The sequence below is a fragment of the Eumetopias jubatus genome, unplaced genomic scaffold, assembly GCF_037043125.1.
Source record: "Eumetopias jubatus isolate StellerSeaLion01/CBP00866 unplaced genomic scaffold, mEumJub1_p1.0 scaffold_4, whole genome shotgun sequence".
Lineage (NCBI taxonomy): Eukaryota > Metazoa > Chordata > Mammalia > Carnivora > Otariidae > Eumetopias > Eumetopias jubatus.
The window spans coordinates 86285149-86307682 of record NW_028274810.1 but is presented as its reverse complement, the minus strand read 5'-3'; the positions used below and the strand labels follow the sequence as shown (position 1 = coordinate 86307682).

Here is a 22534-nt window from a genome sequence, read left to right as displayed (position 1 = left end):
ACTGGGCACACGGGGCGCCAGGCCAGGAAGTTCTGCTCAAGCCCATGGCCAGGAGCACCCAGATAGAAAACCTGCAGTGTCGGCCATAGCTCCCGGAGAAGCACGTGGCTCCCAGGAAGTGAGCCCCAAAGATGAGGCTCCTCAAGCTGCTCCTTTTCCTGGCCCCCTGGGGAGTCACCCGAGCTGAAGCAGGTAGGCACCCCAGCAATTGCCTTTGTTTTGTACTATGAACTTGGGGATCCGGGAAGCTGCTCCCGCTTGGAGAGAGCTGAAAGTGCTGCTAAAAATAGCAAGGCAGGAAGTTAGGGAAGGGAGGCCCCAGGAGAGAGAGTGAGTGAGTGAGGGGTGGGGGTGCTCTTTGAGCCTGAAGATCTTAAGTGGAGGCCAGAGCTGGCCAGGGGAGGGACACTGACTTTGCGAAGATGTGTGGGTACGTGTGAAGAGCCAGCCATCTGGTAGAGGAAGAAGGCGGCCGGCAGATTCACGACTTCATTCAGCCAACATTGGCTAAGGGCCTTCTGCATATCACGCACTATCCTAGGAACCGGGAATGTGGCAGAAAAGAAAGGAAACAAAGCCCCAGTCCTAGGGAAGCATTCCTTCAACTAGGGAGAAGCAGACCAAACGACACTTGCACAAGTAAATGCATGATAGTCCAGGAGTTATAAGTGTTGTGGAGAACAATAAAGCAGAAGAAAGGGGTGGGAGTGGGGATGGGGGGACTTGCAGTGTGGCCCGGGAGTGACATTTGAGTAGAGACCTGAGGCAGTGAGGGAGGGAGCTGTATAGACATCCAGGAGAACATTCCAGCAAGAGAGCATGGAAAGCACACAGGCCCTGCGCCTGACACTCAGGGGATACATGTGAGGACAAGCCTGGGGCCAGAGTGGCTGGAGCAGAGCAGGCAAGGTGAATGGGAGGGGTGAAGTTGGGGACCATGGGGGTGGGGCTGGGGGGCTGGCGCCAGCTCACATACAAACATGTAGATGGTGTAAGGACTCAGGGTGGAATGGGACATCGTCGGAGGGCTTTAGGCAGAGCCTTAGGGTGATCTGACTCGTGTTAGGTTTTAAAAAGGGCCCCTGGGCTGTGCGTTGAGAAGAGACCATGGTGGATAAAGGTAGGTTGACCGACTTGTCTCAGTGTGCCTGAGACTTGCCTAATCTGAGCACCTGAAGTTCAGTGACCTGGGCGCACTGGGGTGGTTGGTCACCATGATAAAGGAGAAACAGTCAAACCCGTGGGCAGGCTCTTGTCATCCTCCAGTGAGAGGAGATGGAGGCTCGCCAGGATGGTAGGAGCGGGGCTGGCTGGAGACGGTCTGATTCTGGACAAGACTTGCTGGCAGATGTGGGGGTGACAGGGTGACTCCAGGGTCACTCCAGGGTCTTTGCCTTCAGCTGGGAGGACGGAGTTGTCATTGGCTGAGGTGCAGGGGGAGGGGACGGTGGTTTGAATAGGGATGCGTCCAGTTGGAGATGCCTATTAGATTTCCATGCAGTGGAAGAGGAGTCAGTGGGCAGGCTGGACCTCTGGTTCTCCTGAGGATCCGAGGTTGCCCTTTGCTGGAGTCCTGGGATGGGACCTGACAGGGGACCCAACACCCTTTCTGTAGCTGCTGGAATGAGGCTGAAAAAGGGAGGGACAGGCTCAGGTCTCTGCTCGTTGCTTGTTCTGTGGGGCTCAGTGCTCCCAGGCTGGAGCCCAAAGGGTTGGTGGTCTCAAGGTGCTCCCCTGGACACTACCCAGGAGCAGCTGGGAGCCCATGGCACAGCCGGGCGTCTTGAGGCCGGCAAGGAGGAACCTGGGGGCAGGAGACCAGAGCTAAATGCCCAAGAGGGACTGGGCTCCAAATGCTGTGACCCAAATGTGGAAATATTGCTGGGACGAGCCCTGAGAGTGTGTCGTTCCCTCTGAGGGTGACCTCCCTGGCAGAAGGCTGAGTGGAAGTCCTCCTTCTACCTGGGAGGCAGACCCTAGACCCCTTTGGAAATAATCCCTTTGTCAAGTAGGGATTATTGAGTTTGCTGAGCAGTAAAACACCTTACCCAAGGTTACACATGTAGTAAGTGTCTGAGTTGGGACATGAACCCAGGCTGTACAACTTCACCCTGCTTATAAAATAATGCTGTCAAAACAAACAAAGGGACACTGAAGGAAAGAGCCAAGAAGAGCGAACCTTTATTTTTTGGGACTTACGATAGGCCAGGCTGGGGCTAGTTGCTTGACATCTGCTGTCCTTTCAAAACCCACTTGAAAAATGAAAGAAGAAAAACCTCATTTGGTTTTTATAGTCCCTGTAAAGCGGGTACTATTCCTATAATACCCATTTTGCAGATGAGGCAAGTGAAACTCAGAGGAAGCACACTTGCCCAAGGCCGCACAGCAAGGAAGTGGCACGACCAAGTCTGTTCTCAGCTGCCTTACCCAGTATGCCCTTCGAAGGGTCCTCTTGGGATGGTGGGTTTTATAGGTACTATTTTTAATCTTTTCTCCAAACTTTCTGGAATGTATATATCTATACTTTAAAAAGAAATTAAATTTTATTTATTTTCTTTTTTTAAATTTAAATTCAATTAATTTACATATTGTGTATTATTAGTTTCAGAGGTAGAGGTCAGTGATTCATCAGGTGCATGTAACACCAGGTGCTCATGACATCATGTGCCCTCCTTCGTGCCCATCCCCCAGTGCCCCCATACCCCCACCCTCCTCCCCTCCAACCACCCTCAGTTGGTTTCCTATGATTAAGAGTCTGTTATGGTTTGTCTCCCTCTCTGATTTCATCTTGATAAAAACAAAATTAAATTTTAAAAGAATTCCACAGCCCTTGTAGGTTTTTTCAGACTCCGAGTCTTCCCTGAAATGCAGGAGAAGGTTGAGTCACCCGATCAGAGAGCAGTCATACCTGCTTTGCCCTGAACTGTGGCGTGTCTACTTCCACGGTCCTTAGCCAAGAGGCTGGGTGGGGTAGCAGCCTGCTGGCTCCCTCCCCTCCCACATATGCCCCATGCAGCACCAGCTTGTCCTTCAGCTTCTAACTCAGAGAAACGGACAATCCCTGTCCCCGGGGGTTAGCACGGTAGGCAAACATTCCCCTCAAGAATAAGCCTGTGGGGCTGTCGTGAAGAGAGGGCAGTCTACGTCCTTAACACAGGGGGTCAGTAGATGTTGGCTTGAACCAGGGAACCCTCTGTGTTTAGGAGGGCCTCAGCTTATAGAGGAGGTTATTCCTTAGGGTCGAAAGCAAAGGACTAAAATAGCGACCAAGGGGCGCTGGGGTGGCTCAGTTGGTTAAGCGACTGCCTTCGGCTCGGGTCATGATCCTGGAGTCCCGGGATCGAGTCCCGCATCGGGCTCCCTGCTCGGCAGGGAGTCTGCTTCTCCCTCCTACCCTCCCCCCTCTCATGTGCTCTCTCTCTCTCTCTCTCATTCTCTCTCTCAAATAAACAAAATCTTTAAAAATAATAAAATAAAATAAAATAAAATAAAATAAAATAAAATAGCGACCAAGATCGTCCTGTGGTGTGGGTTACACACAATCATAGAGAAAAGTCAGGAACCACTGAGCGTTAGAACTGGCAGGGCCTTCAGATAACTTTGTGCAGTACTCTCATTTTAGGGTTAGGAAACAGAGGCTCTAGAAGAGAAGAAAAAGCGAGGCCCGAGGGGCAGAGGGGCCCAGGGAATAAGCACTCAGGGTGGCTTGTCGGCCACGCGGCCGGATGCTGCAGGTGAGGTCGCTCCTCTCGTCCACACATCCACCCCTTTGCCACGGGCACCAGGATCCCCATTTTACAGATGAGGAAACTGAGACTCAGCTGGGGAAATCTCTCATTCAAGTTGCCATTGCCAGTGTGGAGGAGCCCAGATTCAAAACCAGATTTCCCTTAGTCCACGTTCCATGCATGCCCTTTCCAAAACAACCTGCTGCCTTCAGCCAGAAAACCTGGGTCCTACCTTTTAACATCTATGTGACCTTGAGCCTCTATGTCACTCTCTATAAAACAAGATAGGGATAAAGCAGAGGAGAGTTTAAACATGATAGTTAAGCAAGATCACACACATATGTTGTAATGTGCTGTAAAAGTTTAAAGGACCTTTTTTTTTTTTTTTTTTAATATCCAAGGTCGGGGCGCCTGGATGGCTCAGTCGGTTAAGCGTCTGCCTTCGGCTCAGGTCATGATCCCAGGGTCCTGGGATCGAGCCCCACGTTGGGCTCAGCGGGGAGCCTGCTTCTCCCTCTCCTCCCTGCTCTTGCTCTCTGTCACTATCTCTGTCTTTCTCTCTCAAATAAATAAATAAATAAATCTTTTTTAAAAAATAAACTTTAAAAGTAAGTAAATAAATATCCAAGGTCACACTGCTAGCTAGCGACAGAGTAAAGTGCATCGTGATCTTTTCTGTTCTGACACGATGTGAATCATAGGTCTGCCACTGACTAGCTCACTTTCCTCATCTGTAAAATGGTACAATACTAGAATATATGTCATAATTTTGTCATGAGTAGAGTGCATGGGTAGAGTGCTTGGCACAGCATCTGGCATTCAGTAGGTGCTAAATAAATGGCAGGTGTCTTGCTGCCTGCCTTTTCTTGTTTCCAACTATAAGTAGGCTCAGTTTAAGACCTTCTTAGGTTCTAGGAATTATTTTTGCAAGTCTCCCTCCTCCCATCAGGAATCATAAAGGATCTCATATTATATGATTTTAATAAAGTTTTAAATGCATCATTGATTTTGATGGTATTGTTTTTTCCCTGAACTTCGGAGCCAGTGCATTTTTTCCAGCCCCCAAACATGTCCATGGGTCTTACAAAGATACAAGGCTCTGGGCCTTATATTTGTTGTCCCCTAGTGGACAAGGGGGTCTGGTGACCCGTTTGGTGATGGAGGAGGAAGACCAGGAGTGTTTTACCTGCCCAGGGATAGGGAGCAGAACTGAGCTCTCAAAATTTAAACTGGAGGGTGGACTGTGCCCACCAAACCTCCAGGAGGGGAGAGGATCTGTCTTCCCATTGTTCTCAAATCCTGGCTCCCGGATCTGCACTTTATCTGCAGAGGACAACAGCTGAGGGGACGCTGGGGTGACAGGGGAAGGTTGCAGCCACTCCCCCCTCATCCCTTCTCCCTCCATGGGGAAAGGCGGACTTGCAGGACCCCAGGGATCAGATTCAGCCTACCTGCTGCTTTGCAATGCTGAGTGCCTTGGCATTATCTCCTGTTATCTCAATTAACCCTCACATCGACCCTAAGATGTAGGGGGCGCTGTTGTCCCCCTTTTACATCTGAGTAAACTGAGGCACAGAATTGCTCACGTTCCCACAGCTAGTGGGCCGTGGAGCTGGAATTTCAACCCAGGTCTGTGCTCTCAACTACTCACTGTAATTGATACCAAATTTATTCATATTCTCAATAATAGTGAATGATAATGACAGCTAAGATTGGTACACCTTTTCTTAAAACTGAAGGAACACATGAATACTTTCTTACTGTAAAAGATTCAAGCAGCGTGAATATATAGAGACTCTTAATTTTTTTTTTAAGATTTTATTTATTTATTTGACAGAGAGAGACACAGCGAGAGAGGGAACACAAGCAGGGGGAGTGGGAGAGGGAGAAGCAGGCCTCCCGCGGAGCAGGGAGCCCGATGCGGGGCTGATCCCAGGACCCCACGATCATGACCCGAGCCGAAGGCAGACGCTTAACGACTGAGCCACCCAGGAGCCCCAACACTCTTAATTTTAATGAGACCTCTGTGCACAGGAAGATCTGAGGAAGTCTGGTCTGAGAGTAAAGTGTTGAACTGCCCCATTCCCCACACCTTCCCGGGGTCTCCTGCCAGGGCAGCTGCCAGGGCCAGTGGTGTACTGGGATTCTTCTCTACAGCCCTTTCCCTTCACTGTCTTATTTGCTGCTCTCAGACAGCCGGCCAGATGTCAAACACCCATAGGCTCTGCAAGGCTAACGGGCTTGCCAGAATCCTCAGTCAACACATGAGAGAGCCTGGACTAGAAGCCAGATAACCCACCACCCTCTCAGTATACTCACCCCCTCCTCCATGACATTTTAGAGCTTAATTCCTCACAGTCTGTGACTAATTCCATAGAAGCCTGTGGCTTCCACTGTTTTATGGGCAACATAAGTGTTTTATAAAAGCCATCTTCTGGAGGCTCTGAGGCAACATTGTGTCTCAGCTTTGGAGCCTGGGAGGGCTGGGTTTGAACCTCAGTTTCCGTATCTGTGAAATGGGCATAAGAATCCCACCTCACAGAATGGCTGCAAGGATGGAATGAGATGAGAGTATATAGGGCACCTCGCTAACATTCTTTAGATTTTATTTATTTATTTGAGAGAGATTTATTTATTTATTTATTTATTTATTTATTTTGAGAGAGAGAGCACGAGAGGGAAGAGGGTCGGAGGGAGAAGCGGACTCCCTGCCGAGCAGGGAGCCCGATGCGGGACTCGATCCCGGGACTCCAGGATCATGACCTGAGCCGAAGGCAGTCGCTTAACCAACTGAGCCACCCAGGCGCCCACCTCGCTAACATTCTTTGAGGGCTTACTAGTCCCACCATCCTCCCCACAGCCTTGCTTATTCATTGAATATATATTTGGGCATCTTCCACATCCCAGGCACTGTTCTAGGTGGTGAGGACGCAGAGATGAAGAAGATAGGCTGCACGATCTCGGGGAACTGACATTGTAGACAGGGAAGATGGATGATAAGCAAGTCAACAGGATCATTTCATCACGTGAGAGTGCTCTAAAGAAAATAAAACTGAGGGAGGTGATAGCTAGTGACCAGATTGGGGCGGGGTGGAACTTGAGAAAACGTAGTCAAGGAAGCCTTCTCTGAGGTGGTGACCTTTGGGCTGAGACCTGAATGAGGAGGAGAAAGCAGCCATTTGATCAGTGACCTGGGGAAGATTGGAGAAGGCAGCCGAGGAACCAGGAAAGAGCCCGTGCGAGGCGAATGAGTGGGGTGGGTTGGTCTGTGTGAGGTCTGTGGACTCTACCTCCACAGTGAAGACACCAGAGCCCAAGGAAGTGGAGCTCTCTGCACCATTCCTTCCACTACCCTGGCCTCTCCTGGAGTCAGGCCGCTGGGGCGCGCACACACACACACACACACACACACACACACACACACACAGGTCCCTAGGAATCTGGGGGAGGCTGGAAGGAGTTTCAGTTCTATACTCTGACTAGACCGGAGCTCGTGGGAAGAGAGAAACTGACAGATGACATGTGAGCCCGTCAGCGGACAAGGAGTTTCTGGAGTGAAGCAATGTTCCCGGAGTTCTTAGAAGGCTGACATCAAAGGGACAGAATGGCTCCCTCTTTATGGTTAGTTGAAGAAGAGCCTGCTTGAGGCAGGGGAATGGTCTCTCCGTGGCCTTCAGAGGAAGCCAGGGGACCGCACTCCAGAGAGAAGGGCTAAGGAAGGGCCTCTCAGCCTATCTGACCTGGCCAGCCTGGCCTCAGGCTTGGAAGCAGGTGCCACCCCCTTCCAGTCTCCGGGCAGGGGCTGGGGAGAGCCCACCTACTCTGCCCACGTACTGGTTGAAATGGGGCAATTCGTTTCTTTGGCTTGGGATTTTGTCTCTGTAGGAGTAATTTCACATATATTGATCACAGTTTGTATGACAAGTTTGAATTTCCCCAATTATAAACAAAGGCTCTCAGTTTGGGTAAAAGAGAAACATGCAGGTATAGACTGTCTACAGAAAGACATATCAAAAATAAAAAGGCAACAGTTCGGGGCACCTGGCTGGCTCAGTCTGTAGAACATCTGACTCTTGATCACAGGGTCATGAGTTCAAACCCTACATTAGGCATGGAGTTCACTTAAAAAAAAGAAAAAAGGGCACTGGTTTTACCCCCTTAGCAATCACACCTTCCTGGGAGAAAATAGAGAGCCACAGGACCTTAACCATTTACCGTGTGATCTCAGGCATGTTGACCTCTTAGCCTTAGTTTCCTTATCTGCAAAATGGGGATAATGATCAATACAGCCGACCCTTGAATGACACAGGTGTGAACTACGAAGGCCCACTGGTACACAGATTTTTTGATACGGTACAGTAATGTATTTTCTCTTCCTTATGATTTTTCTTTTTTTAAAGATTTTCTTTATTTATTGGGGGGGAGATATCACAAGCAGGGGGGAGGGTGGTAGAGGGAGAAGCAGACGCCCCACTGAGCAGGGAGCCCGACTTGGGACTCCATCCCAGAACGCTGGGATCATGACCTGAGCCGAAGGCAGACGCTTAACCGGTTCAGCCACCCAGGCGCCCCCTTATGATTTTTCTTTATCTTTTTTTTTAAAGATTTTATTTATTTATTTGACAGAGAGAGAGACAGCGAGAGAGGGAACACAAGCGGGGGAGTGGGAGGAGGCTTCCCGCGGAGCAGAGAGTCTGATGCATCATGACCTGAGCCGAAGGCAGATGCTTAATGACTGAGCCACCCAGGTGCCCCACCCCCATGATTTTTCTTAAATAACGTTTTTTCTCTAGCTTACTTTATTGTACAAACACAGCAAATACATATAACATACAACATATGTGTTAATCAACTGTTTATGTTATCAGTAAAGGATTCTGGTCAACAGTAGGCCATTAGTAGTTAAGTTTTGGGGGAGTCGTAAGTTATGCACAGATTTTTGACTGTGGGTGTCGGTGCCCCGAACCTGCATTGTCCGAGGGTCAACTGCACCTCCAGGGCTGTGGTGACCGTGTAATGACCTTGGGAGGGATCATGACTTACTTAATCAGTCATTTGCACCCTAGTGTAAACAAGCTTCTGATCCTTTCCTGGGACCAGACTTAGATAAGGAGAGGTGAGGAGAAGTCTTGGAGAGAGGCTCCGGGGCTGGACTTTACCTTCGGACCCCTCCTAGAGCCACAAGGAATGTCCTGTGGCTTGGGTGGTGCCGTGGCTATCCACCCTGAAAGCAGCCCTGGGAAGCCGGGGGCTTCCAGGCCCCGGGCCGGGTTTCCTGGGCTGGGAGCAGGGCTGGGGGGGATTGACTGTTGGCACGGAGTGACACAGGAAATGGAGGAGGAAGTGATGGAGGGTGAGGAAATCCCAGGCCTCACCCTTGTCTTAGCCAAAAACATGGAATTTAGGGCAGAGGCCAAATCTGTTCAATAAACATCGTTGAAACTACTTATCCGCGGCCCTGTGCTGGGTACGGATGACAAATCCACCCCATGTGGCCTGTTTCTTTGTTGGGATTCCTTTCTCTCAATCACACCAAGAGACTTTTTTTTTTTTAAAGATTTTATTTTTAAGTAATCTTTACACCCAACATGGGACTTGAACTCACAACCCTGAGATCAAGAGTCACATGCTCCTCAGACTGAGCCAGCCAGGTGCCCCTCATGCCAAAAGAGATTTTTGACATTTCGGCCAGCCTTGGTTGGAAGCTGAGACCAGGTTTCAGTGGACCGATTCGGCAAACAGGACAGCTCCCAGCTGCATCCAGAATCACCAACCACTACACACATGCGAGTTTCAGCCCAATCTGTAGTTGGGTCCCTCCTTTTCTTGAACTCCATCTTCACACATACTACACAGGTTTTTGTTGGTATTAATGTACAAGATCTTACAGTGCAATTCGTGTTGTAAGGCTTCTCCCAGGTCAGATTTTTTTATGTATTTCCCTGGAGCCTGAGAAGATCTGGCTCTAGTTCTGGGCTCAGCGAGGTAAAGCAACTCACCCAAGGTCACACAGCTTATAGGTGGCTCCAGAGCCTGAGTGCTTCACCATGGCACTCCTCAAACTTTGCTTTCAAACAAGCACTCTGCTTAGAACTCCCAAAGGATTCTTTGAGGGTCATGAGGCCCACCCCCTCCCCCGCCCCTGCTGCTGGGTCCCCTGAGGTGGAGAAATGGAGAGGGTCAAGGGTCACAGGTCAGGGACAGAGCCAAGCTTTTTCTCTGCTCCTCTCAGTGCCTCCCTGGGCAAAGTCAGACCTGTGGCTCTTTCTCTCTGAGCCCTGGCTTCTGAGGAAGCTGTTTTACATTTGCAGCCTGCTCTCTCCCAGCCGGGACTCCCCCCGGGCTTCCTCCCCATCCAGGCTCAGGGAGGTACCAGCATCAAAGAGGGTCTCCTTTCCCCTGCAGGGAAGTTCTGGCACATCTCTGACCTGCACCTTGACCCTGACTACAAGGTCTCCGAAGACCCACTCCAGGTGTGCCCATCAGCTGGCTCCCAGCCGGTGCCCAGCGCAGGTCCCTGGGGCGACTACCTCTGCGACTCTCCCTGGGTCCTCATCAATTCCTCCATCTACGCCATGAAGGTGATCGAGCCGGAGCCAGACTTCATCCTCTGGACGGGGTGAGAGCAGTCACAAAAGCCACCCTTCACCGGGCCGCTGCTGGGTGCCACCTGCAGACCTGGCACCCTCCCCACGCTAGCTCCCTTAGTCCTCATACCGGCCTTGATTCAGAGAGGATGGGTCCGAAGCTTGAGGGACACAGCCTGCCCAAGAAACTGTGGGCCTGGCTGATCCCACGGTCCGTGCCCTTGACTGTGTCTCCTAGCCTTAGCAGAACGAAGCTCTCTCTGAGGGTGGGGACACAGTCATGGCACATCTGGGTATGTGGAGAAGTCCTGGATTTTATTATTTTTTTAAAGATTTATTTATATATTTATTTGAGAGAGAGAGAGGGAGGGAGAGCAGGAGGAGGGGCAGAGGCAGAGGGAGAACCCCCAGCAGACTCCCCGCTGAGTGCAGAGCCTGACAAGGGGCTGGATCCCATGACCCTGAGATCATGACCTGAACTGAAGTCAAGAGTCAGAGGCTTAACAGACTGTGCCACCCAGATGCCCCGAGAACTCCCAGGTTTTAAGTCAGGGGGATGAACACTGGGGCCACCCCCACCGGGGTTTAGTGATCCACATGCGGGGAGGGATGAAGCTAGGGGGGCTGAAAGTGGTCCTGGCTGCCCTGGCCCCGGGGGTTCTCATTGGTCACAGCACCACTCTGCCTGAGGATAGCTTGTGGGGTGGGTGATTTCTACTCAGCCAGACTCCGTTTCTGCTTCTCATCCAAGGACACTGCTGCGAGTCCTCCAGCTTGCCTCAGAACTGGCTGTCCTTGCCCTTCATGGTCCACCCTTCACTCACTGGCTCCTTTCTCCCTCCCTTGTCGGGGCAGCCTGTCTTCTGCTCAGCCCTGGGTAGACGCTGGGGAACCGAGCTGATACAAACCCAGACCGGCCTTCAAGGAGCTCCCCGTCTTGTGGGCGACACAGACAAGCCCACTGACCACTGTATCCCAGCCGGGAGAGAGGGTCACTGGGGGATGTAGGAGCTTTCCAGGGCACCTGACTCCATCTCACAGGAAGTGGTAATCGGGGGGGGGGGGCTGGTGAGGAAGGCTGGCTGGTGTGCTGACTTCCTGCTCCCTCTTCCAGCCTCAATGGACACTTGTACAGGGCAGGATCAGGCCCGTGATGCCCCCAGCTGGCCCTCAGTGTGGCGTGAGAGTGACCGGGAATGACCCTCAGATGGACCCTGTGGTTGGCAGGAATCAGAGATGTGACAGTGTCTCACAGCAGCTCAGGAAACCGTCTCAGAAGAGAGTGAGCTTTAGGCTCTGACCCTGAACTCTTGCTCCCAAGGGGGATCGTGCTCGGGGAGCCTCTGGATTTTCTAAGGAGGAACATTCGGAAAGACGGGATCCCTCTGGGAAAGGCGACTGCTTTGGGAAATTCAGGATCCTTTAACAGAAACATGATGTTTCTGGGAAATCTCTGGGACCTTGCAGAGATAGAGGACATTGAATGAGATGACCTCTGGGACCTTTTATAATTCAGTTTCTAAAAAGTTTGACTTTTCAGGGCGAGTTGCAATCCCTTAGGGGTAACCTGTAGAAACTGGAAGCGCTTTCTAAAAGAAAGAATTAGATCCTCCAAACTAGAAAAAAAAGGGGGCGGGCGGGGATTTTGTTTTGAGATCAAGAGTCAGATGTCTGACTGAGCCATCCATGCACCCCTTTTCTCAGTTGGATCCAGCCGAACAAGGGACTCAACGGTCCCAGGGCTGGTCCAGGATCTGCCGTAGAGATGAACTGTAAACGCTGATGCCAGCTCCCAACTCCTTAGGACCCTTGGGGAACGGAGAGGACTCAGAGATGGTTTTTCCACCCCAAACTCCCTGGGGACTTGCAGAGGGGACTCGAACCCCCAAGCTTCCCTCTTTACATAATAATACTAATACAGCCTAGCAGCTACTATTCTGCCTTTTATTTAATTTAATTTTAATTTACTTTTTAAAAGAGAAAGGAGAAGAATTTTATTGGAGCTCAAGTTAGGACAGCTGCCCGGGAAATATGCTCTTTACAAGGAAGAGAGTGGTCCCACTTGTCTACATTTTATATATATAATTTTCCCCGCTTTATTAAAATCTCACAAGACGAACCAGGAGAGATGATGGACTCTGAAAAACAAACTGAGGTTTCTGGAGGGGAGGAGGGTGGGGGGATGGGTTAGCCTGGTGATGGGTATTGAGGAGGGCACATTCTGCATGGAGCACTGGGTGTTATGAACAAACAATGAATCATGGAACAGTATACCAAAACAAATTATGTAATATATGGTGATTAACATAACAATAAAAAATTAAAAAAAAATCTCACAAATACTGTAGGAGTAGGTACCAGTCTTATCCCTACTTTATGGATGAGATAGTGGAGGCTCGGAGAGGTTAAGCAGCCAGCCCGGGAACCCACAGCAGGTGCCCTGCAGGGCCCGGGTTTGAACTCTGTCCTGCGTGACTCCCGCCTCCAGCCTGGCCTTTCCCTCGCAGGGGCTGCCGAGGGCCAGCTCCACGGCCTGTTTCCTCATAGCTGAGCCGTCCCTTCCTTTTCTCGGGGCCCTTCCTGAGCTGCCCCCACGGAACTGGCTCGGTGGTGTTTTGCAGTGATGACACACCTCACGTGCCCAACGAGAGACTGGGAGAAGCAGCGGTGCTGGGAATCGTGGAGCGCCTGACCGGGCTCATCAGAGAGGTCTTTCCAGGTAAGCCCCCTGCCGTCAGGAGTCTCCCCCACCCCCTCCACCCCGCAGCATTGCCTGAAGCCCAGGCGGAGTCTGGCCCGGTGGGGGTGGCTCAGTAACAGCAGCAAGATATGGAGGAACAACCTTCCACCACGGACGACGCTGGCTGCTGGCCAGATCTCACAGCGACCGATCGAGGAACGCGAGCCATCGCTGGCCTGTGTTTCCATGCAGAATCCAGTGGACGGAAACGCCTGACATTTCACTGCTTTCTGCCCGAGCCTGTTTTACAGCGTCTCACAGCTCCTTCTCGGGGCACCTGCAGTTATGTATAGGCATCGTTCCCGGCAGGTGTCACGGGGACTTGCACGTAGCCCTATGTCCTGCTGTGGCCCCAGAGCTGCCATCCACCGCCCTTAAACCATCCTGGCTGCCGGGGCCTCTGAGAGATGCTGATTTCCAGCCCAGGTGCTATTCTCGGTGCTTCCAAGGACTTCAGAGCCCAGGAGAGCAGGCAGAACCTGTGAGTGGTTGTGGCAGTAGTCCCGTGGCACGTGACAGGGAGAATGGGCTCTGCATGCCCCATCTAGCGCCCCCGAAAATGTCTTTAGGCAGGCTGTGCCAAACACAAGGTGCCAGGGACTGAATCAGGCCCTCAGGCTGTCAGCTGGGGACCTGTCAGAGCAGCCCGCTAGCCCCCACCCCCACCTCCTTCGGGTTCTGGAACGGGTGCATCCTCTAAAGGTCTTAGACAAGGATCGGCAGGCCCCGGATATGGACTGATGATAATAAAAATAAATATTAGCGCAGTAGTAACTGTACGTATCTCTGTACTGAGTGCTAAGTGTCAGGCGCTGCTCTAAGAGTCTAATAGGCCGTAGCTCATTCACTGTTGTGACGTTCCTGGAGAGAAGTGCTATTACTCTCTCCATTTTACTGGTGAGAAATGTGAGCCCTGGAGTCAAGCAAACTGGTCAAGGTCATGTGGCAAGGGCGGGGACACAAATCCTGGTTTGAGCACCACTGTGACCCACCACCCCCCGCCACCACTCCGGGAGGGGCCCTCAGCTGCTGTCACCATCCCACATCTGACCTCAAGGCAACCTCCTTTCCCACCTCCTTCCCTCAACGTGAATCATTTTATGCACCGTTGTCTGGATGTGTGGATAAGGCATTGATGGCTCAAAGCTAGCCAGTTCCTAGGGAGGGATTCAAACTCAGATCTGACTCTGAGCACTCTTCTCTGCTCCGCCGGGGCTTCTGGAATAAAAGTGAAATAATGGACAAGAAAATGCTTTAAAGGGCGCCTGGGTGGCTCAGTTGGTTAAGCGTCTGCCTTCGGCTCAGGTCATGATCCCAGGGTCCTGGGATCGAGCCCCGCATCGGGCTCCCTGCTCAGCGGGGAGTCTACTTCTCTCTCTCCCTCTCCCTCTGCTTGCCGCTCTGCCTACTTGTGCTCTTTCTCTCTCTGTCAAATAAATAAACAAAATATTTAAAAAAAGAAAATACTTTACAACTATGAGTTCACATACAAATGTAAATTAGAAGATCCTCTCGTTTATAACACACTTGCACATTTATTGAATTTCCTAATAATCCAAGATGCCATCGACTGTTTAGATGCATTGTTATCTTATGTATTGCTAAGGAAGAAAATGCTGTTAGAGTGTAACGGTGCTGTCTCGTGGCCTCAATGAGAAGTCACAACCCACCTGTAGAGATGTTAAAATAAGAATATATTACAAGAACTGAAAGGAGACATTATCTTATTCGAGAATTATAGCAACACAGGTCAAGCAGAACACTCTCCATTTTATAGATAAACAAGCCGAAGCACGGAGAAGTCAGGCAAATCGCTGGAGAGGAGGAAGGGACCGAAGCTTGAGATTTTGGGTCCCTAACATGCGTCATGTGTTCTTCCTGCCACGTTGCCACCTGCGTCACTGTGAACCCTGGCCCAATTTCTCCAGCAGGGCTTAGCGGTGAATGCAGGTGAACACAGAGCCTGCTCCCAGCTCAGGCTCTGCCAGTTTTCCGGCTGGGCCATGCCCTGGAGACTCCGTTTCCTGTCTGCACAAAATGAGGAAAATCATGGTGCCTGACCAGAAGGTTGTTGTGAGGATTAAGTAATCCACTCACTCATCTAGTCAACAAATATGTACTGAGTATCTACTAGGAGTGAGATACCATTCTAGGAGGAGGGACCTTGGCCGTGGACTTAGATGCCAGGCTGTGCCCGCATGGAGTTTATGCTCGTAAGGGGCTTCTCACAGTGCCCGGCACAAAGAAGCAGCAAAAAAGGGGAAAGATTCCCTCCCTTCTCATCTGTCCTTGGAATTCCAGGGGTTTGTGTTGTTTCTAAATGGATTCTTTTTTTTTTTTTAAAGATTTATTTATTTTAGGGGGGGAGGGGCAGAGGGAGAGGGAGAGAATCTCAAGCAGACTCCCCGCTGAGTGCGACCCCAAGATCATGACTTGAGCGGAACCAAGGGTCAGACTCTTAACCGACTGAGCCACCCAGGCGCCCCTCTAAAAGGATTCTTAATGGCTGCCGGCATTTATATTAAAGAGGTGAGATTTTTTCCGGGCAGTGACAGAGGTGGCTTCTGGGTTGGCAAACAGTTCCCGATGGGATTCCGACCTTCTCCTTCTGTGGAGCTTTCAGCCCTCCCAGATCTTGTGGGCTCTCCAGGGCAAAAAGTTGGTGAAAACATCTTCCCCATGGGGAATTAGACGTGCCCGCCTCCCTCACTGGTTCAAGGTCACTCACTCCCTGGGGAATGCCAAGCTCCTGTAAGGGCAAAACCCTGCCCTGAGCTCAGAGGAGTTTTTGTTTCTCATCAAACATTTATTGAGCAACTACTACTTGTCAGACATAGACATAAAGGAAATGCATCTGATGGGCTCCCTCCCACTGAGGGGTGATTCACAAGCCACTTCCTTCTCTGACCCCCACCCCCACCCTGACCCCCACTTCCACAGCAAGAGGCTCTTCCCTTTTTTTTTTTAAGATTTTATTTATTTATTTGAGAGAGAGAGAATGAGAGAGAGCACGAGAGGGAAGAGGGTCCGAGGGAGAAGCAGACTCCCCGCTGAGCAGGGAGCCTGACGTGGGACTTGATCCCGGGACTCCAGGATCATGACCTGAGCCGAAGGCAGTCGCCTAAACAACCGAGCCACCCAGGCGCCCGAGACTCTTCGCTTTTTTGTGACAATCCTCCCACCTCAGTCAATACCTGTCAACCCTACTTACTGCACTTCGAGGCCCCTGGGACTGGCACTGGGTGCCTGGTTCCGGGGTCTGTGCGTTGGCCCACACGAGGTGTTGATAAACACCTTCTGAATCACGGAATGCGTGAAACTCCTAAGGCTCCCAGGGTGAACCAGACCCCTCCCCCTACTGTAACTGGACCTGGAATGGACAAGAACGTGAAGCACTGTGTTACCAAGGGACTCAGTAGGGACGGGGAGATTATGTAGATCTTCCACCCTTCTTTTTCCTGTCCTCTTATGCTTCCTGCTTCCTTCCCACCAGGAAACTCTCTGCTGGGAATGGGGTTAGGAACTGGGATCAGAGAACTCACTACTCTTCTTTCCCAGGTCTGAGCAATGTGCCGCCAGAATCTACTGTATGTTGTTTTCTGTTTATCTCTGTATTTCGCTCATCTGTGCTATGGCCCTCCCCCATGGGCTCCGATGGCCAGGGGCGGCCTGAAAAGTACCAACTCCACTGAGCACCGTCACATAAACATATTTATATGTTTCTTTTTCATCCCAGATACCAAAGTCTACGCTGCTTTGGGAAATCATGACTTTCACCCCAAAAACCAGTTCCCGGCAGGGAGCAACAACATCTATGATCGGGTAGCAGAACTGTGGAGACCCTGGCTCAGTAATGAATCCATCGCTCTCTTCAAAGAAGGTACTAGCACCATTTGCAAGTATAAGTACTTCCTTGTCTGCCAAGGTCTGATCAAATTTTGTCCCCACCACGACCCCAGGAGATGGTACTGATTTTATCCCCATTTTACAGGTAAGGAGACAGAGGCTTAAAGATGTCGAGCCCCTTGGCCAAGATCAGCCAGCTTAGAGGTGGCCACTTGAGAGCAGAATCCAGGGCTGACTGCACTGCCCATGCTCTCAACAGCTCTCACGAGGATCCTAAGTGACCATTTCCTGAGTATTTAGTGGGTGCCAGGCACTATTCTCAGCACATGCCAAGACCCCCTCATGGAAACAAGGAAGGGGCAGTGACCTCTGGTTCAGGCAGGGTTTCCCACCCTTGGCACTACCGACATCTTGGGCCAGATAATTCATCGTCGGGGCTGCCCAATGCATTGTAAGATGTTCAGTAGCATCCACGGACACTGGATACGAGGAACACCCTCCATTGCCATAACCCAAAATGTCTCCAGACGCTGCCAAACGTTCCCTGGGGGACAAAATCAGCAGCCGAGGACCACTGATCCAGAGACACGGCCAGTCCAAGGTGACCCTGGCTACTCTCTTCCCTGTCCTCAGTCCCAGCGGGTCAAACCCAACCAGAAGCCATTGATTTAGTCCACAGAGATCAGCTTCTGGGACAGAGGGTTGAGTGAACAGGGTTGACAGTGGATCTGGAGGGGCAGACGCATCTTACTGTTCTTCATATTATAGAAAGGGAGAAACTGAAGCACAGAGCGCTGAAGGCTAACTGTTCCCACGCTGCACAGCTAATAAGTGCTGGAGCCAGGACTTGAGCTGAGCCAGCGGGCCTCCGGAGCCTCTGCTCTTCTCACCACGCCCCTCCTACAGGAAAGATGGGAAGGGAGGATGCGAGGGCAGAAGGTGGGAGTGAGATGGAGGGCCACAGAGGTGTGTTCGTCTGACGCAGGGATCCTTCAGATTCTCCCTGGCTGTGACACCTTAGGTGCCTTCTATTCTGAGAAGTTGCCGGGACTGAGTGGGGCTGGGCGAATCGTGGTCCTCAACACCAATCTGTACTACAGCAGCAATGAGCAGACGGCTGGCATGGCAGACCCTGCCCAGCAGTTCCGGTGGCTGGAAGATGTGCTGACCCGGGCATCCCAAGCTAAGGAGATGGTAAGGGCTCCCACCTCCACCTGCTACCCTCTCTGGGGTCACTTCCTGAACAAGTCTCCCACCTCTGCACAAACTCACCCACTCACTCGAGGGGCCCGTAGTGATATTACTGAGGGTCCTTCATCAGCCTGGCGCCTGGAGGGGGCTTTTCCCATCCTCAGGGCAGTCTGGGAAAAAGAGAAGGGTACTCCACGTGGCAGGCTTAGCCCGCGCGAAGGCGCAGAGGTGGGAAACCTGGTAAAATCATCGCTGGGGCCTTAGAGTGCTGGCATCTGCCTGGGGGTGGGCTCTGGGGGGACCCTGGAGCCTGTCTGCTTGCCTCTGGCGAGAGGGGCAGGTGTTGCGAGGTGGAAGTGAGGGGTTGGGAGGGGCACCCCTGAGCCCCTCCTGGGCACCCTTTCCTTGCAGGTGTACATTATTGGCCACGTGCCCCCGGGCTTCTTCGAGAAGACGCGGAACAAAGCGTGGTTCCGGGAGGGCTTCAATGAGGAGTACCTGAAGGTGGTCCGGAAGCACCATCGAGTCATCGCAGGGCAGTTCTTCGGGCACCACCACACCGACAGCTTCCGGATGTTCTACAGTGATGCAGGTACCCGCCGCGGAGGACAGCTGCTGGCCCAGCCCCCTCCTCCTCTTGCCAGCCTCCCTCTCAGTCCCACGGTCTCTCTCCTGAAAGGTACTCCCATCAGTGTCATGTTCCTTACCCCTGGAGTCACCCCATGGAAAACCACCTTACCTGGAGTGGTCAACGGGGCCAACAATCCAGGCATCCGGGTATTTGAATATGACCGAGCCTCACTGAGCCTGCAGGTCAGGAGCGCTGGGTCTGCTGGGGCCCAGGGGGAGGATGGGGAGGGACCTGAATGTATCACCGCCTTCCCTAACTCCTTCCAGCTAAGCCACCCTCTTCTAGAGCTCAGGTTCCCTTGAGCCACTCCAAATCTGCAACCAAGTCAGGTCAATTCTTTGTCCCCAAATCTCCCTTTGCCCTAAATCACAGCCTCCTACCTGGCTTCCCTACTTCTAGCCCTGCCCTGCTGTAGCTCATCTACTACATACTACAGAAGGCACTGATCTTTTTAAAGCACTTGTCTCTCTCCTGCTCAAAAACCTTCAATGGCTCCCCAGTGCCCACAAGATAAACGGGATCTCTTTGGCCTGGTGTTCAAGGCCTCCTGCAGTGTGACCTCATGCCCATTGCCCACCTCATGCCTACACCGACTAGGCCTCAGCCAAAGCCGGCCCCTAACTCATTGAGCAACCCCTCATTTCCTGGGATGGGCTTGTGATTGTTGAAATGGCAAAGAAATAGTATTCCTTAATTTATTCAACAAAATGTACTAAGCATCTACCATGAGCCGGACCCTGTGTTGAGCTCAGGAGTTACGTAAGTGAACAGTGACAAAGTCACTGCTCTCCTGGAGCTGAGGTTCTTACAGGAGACACACAATAAATAATAAGGAACGCTAAGTATGGCATGGAGAGAAGCACTAAGGACAAAGCAGAGTGAGGGGGTAGGTGTGCCCGTTGTTGGGTGTGTGTGCACGCGCACGTGCATGCTGTGAGGTGGGTGGGACGGAAGTGTCACTGATAGGGTGACGTGTGAATTCTGAGGAAACTGAGGGAGGGACCCACTCGGGCATCCGGGGAAGGCGGAGGACAGAGCAAGTCAGCTGCCCTGGGTGGGACTGTGCTTGGCGTGTCAGGCAAGAGCGAGGAGGTCGTGGCCGCAGAGGAAGGCACAAGGGGAGGGTGGGAGGGACGAGGTCAGATCCCGTCAGCCGTGATTAGGACTCTGGATCTGGAGGGTTTGGGGCAGAATTAAATATTCTGACTTACAATATTACAAAGTCACCCCGCCGGCTATGCAGAGAACAGGCTGTAGGGGGCAAGGGCAGAAATGGGGGGTGGGGGAGGGTGAGTTAGGAGGGGACCACGATAACCACCGAGAGGTGATGGTGGCATGGGCCAGGGGGTGGCAGTGGGGCGGCGAGACGCCCCAGATCCTGGATGTCTGCTGAAGGCAGAGAAGGCAGGATTTGCTGGTGGGCTGGATGAGGGTGTGAGAGAAAGAGAGGAGCCAAGCTTTGGCCTCAGCGCCTGGAGGGGTGAAGCTGCCCTTTACTGAACCGGGATCACTGTGGGACGAGCAGGTTTCAGAGGGAAGATCAGAAGTCTGGTTTGGGACCTGTTAACTTGGTGAGGTCTAAGTGGTGTCCCAGTGAAAATGCTGAGGACGAGGCAGCTGGGTATCAGGTTGGAGGCCCAGGAAGAGGAGGGTATAGAGATTTAATCGGGTGATTGAGAGAGGACACTTAAAAGCCAGGGACTGGATGGGATGACCTAGGTCCTTGACTCTAGAGTAAGTGTACACAGAGAAGAGGTCTGAGGTCTTTCGAGAGTGTGGCCTGTTGTCCACATGGGCACTCAGAGGGCCTTGGCAGAGGAATCGCCGGCTGGTTCCCCACCTCCCCCCCACCCCCGAGGTGCCTTCTCAGGAAAGGAGGCAGACAGGCCTGGGTTTGAATCCTGGCTCCACCCCTCATGAGACTTTTTACCTCTTCCTGCCTCTGCTCATCTGTAAAATGGGAGTAACAGTCCCTCACAGGGTTTGGAGAGCACGGAATGAAATAACATAACGTGCCTCGGGGGGAAGCTGCCCTCCATACGTGGCAGCTCCTCTTAGCCCACTGCTGGTGACCTGAGGCAGGCCCACAAATTTAAGTGTAAAGCATCGGACAGATAAGCCTTTCCAGATTCTAGTTCTGAAGATGCATCTGATCCTAGGAGTCTTGGGTGTATCTCAAACCCTCCTCAATCACAATTCCATAATCTCTTTCAGCCAGGCACTCCCTGACACTTCTTTAAGTTGCTTTTTATCCATTAATTCTGTAAATATTTACTGAGCTTCTCTGCGTACCTGGGACAGAAAATGAGTAGGCCACGGGGTTAACAACCTGGATTCCAGCGGCGCCTGGGGGTGGCTCAGTCGTTAAGCGTCTGCCTTCGGCTCAGGTCATGATCCCGGGGTCCTGGGATGGAGCCCCACATCGGGCTCCCTGCTCTGCGGGAAGCCTGCTTCTCCCTCTCCCACTCCCCCTGCTCGTGTTCCTTCTCTCTCTCTCTGTCAAACAAACAAACAAAACCCAACCTGGATTCCAAACCCGCCTCTGCCACAACACCTGTAGGACTCTGGACAAATGAAATAACTAACCTTTTTAGGACTCAGTTTCCTCATCTGTGAAATGGGGTGATAACTGCAGTTACCGCATCAGCATACCAGGCATACCCCGCAAGTAGGAAATGCTCACCAGCAGCAGTCATTGTGAGAGCTATAAGAATTGGGCGGGGGGGGGGGGGCAATGCGAGGTGTAGGATTGGGGGGGTGGAAGCTGCCAGCTCCTCATGGCCTGCCCTCCTCACGCCCTCTCTCCAGGACATGGTGACCTACTTCGTGAACCTGAGCCAGGCGAACGCGCAGGGGACCCCGCTCTGGGAGCCAGAGTACCGGCTCACCGAGGCCTACGGGGTGCCCGACGCAGGCGCCCGCTCCATGCACGCGGCGCTGGGCCGCATCGCCGACGACCCCGGCGCGCTGCAGCGCTACTACGTCTACAACTCGGTCAGCTACGACCGCGAAGCCTGCGGCCCGGCCTGCCGCGCCGAGCACTTCTGCGCGCTGCGCGAGGTGGCCTTCGACGCCTACGCCGCCTGCCTGCGCGCCCCCGGCGCCGCGCCCGCGCCCCAGCTCGCGCTCCTGCTCGCGGCGCTGCTGGGCCTGCGCACACTGCTCGCGCTGCTCGCGCCCTGACCCCGGGCCACGCCGCCACACGTGCCCAGCGGCCGCAGCGGGAACCGGCGTGGAGCAGCCGGATCAGGAATGGAAGCGCCCAAGACCTCCCCCCACCCCAGCGCACGTTTTTCTTTCCAAGTTTCATCCAAAAAAACAATGCGCCTCTTATTCTGTGCGTTTTTCCTTTTCATATGTAAACTGTTTCCGGCAACTCCCGTACTGAGTTACTTAACAGTTATGAACGTCCCCCCTCCCCGCCCCGACCCCCCTGCATTTGGATAATCGGAGTAAAATGAGCCCCGGGAAAATGCGCCTTAGGGATCCCGGGCCCTCGTTCTCCCCGGTCCTCGCCCGCACTCGAGGCACACTCAGTCTGCGAAGTCCCGCAATCGGGGATCAGAACGGGCCTTTTTGTTTTGCCACAACGCGGACGTCAGGGGTCGCAGTTCGACCCCGGGCGCTACTCCCCGGGCCATTTCCGTCGTCTCCGGCCTTCTTTTGCCTCAATTGCAACGCGAAGCAATGAGAAGTCGGCCGGGCTAAGGAAGGGCGGTGCGGCCGGGGCGGGCCGTCTTCTGGCCTGGCGGTCCTCGGGGCTCAGCGGGGCTGCGTGCGCGTAAGGGCCACGGCCGGGGGCGGCCTTCTG

General features: G+C 52.6%; 1 protein-coding gene across 1 annotated transcript; it reads left to right on the top strand.

The window, feature by feature from the left end:
• The first annotated feature begins 131 nt into the window (after positions 1-131).
• Positions 132-21906, top strand: SMPDL3B (sphingomyelin phosphodiesterase acid like 3B). Its single transcript, XM_028113841.2, has 8 exons — positions 132-192; positions 10134-10347; positions 12937-13034; positions 16792-16935; positions 17923-18095; positions 18504-18684; positions 18772-18905; positions 21532-21906. The coding sequence occupies exons 1-8, from the start codon at positions 132-134 to the stop codon at positions 21904-21906; spliced, it is 1380 nt and encodes a 459-aa protein (XP_027969642.2).
• The last annotated feature ends 628 nt before the right edge of the window (positions 21907-22534 follow it).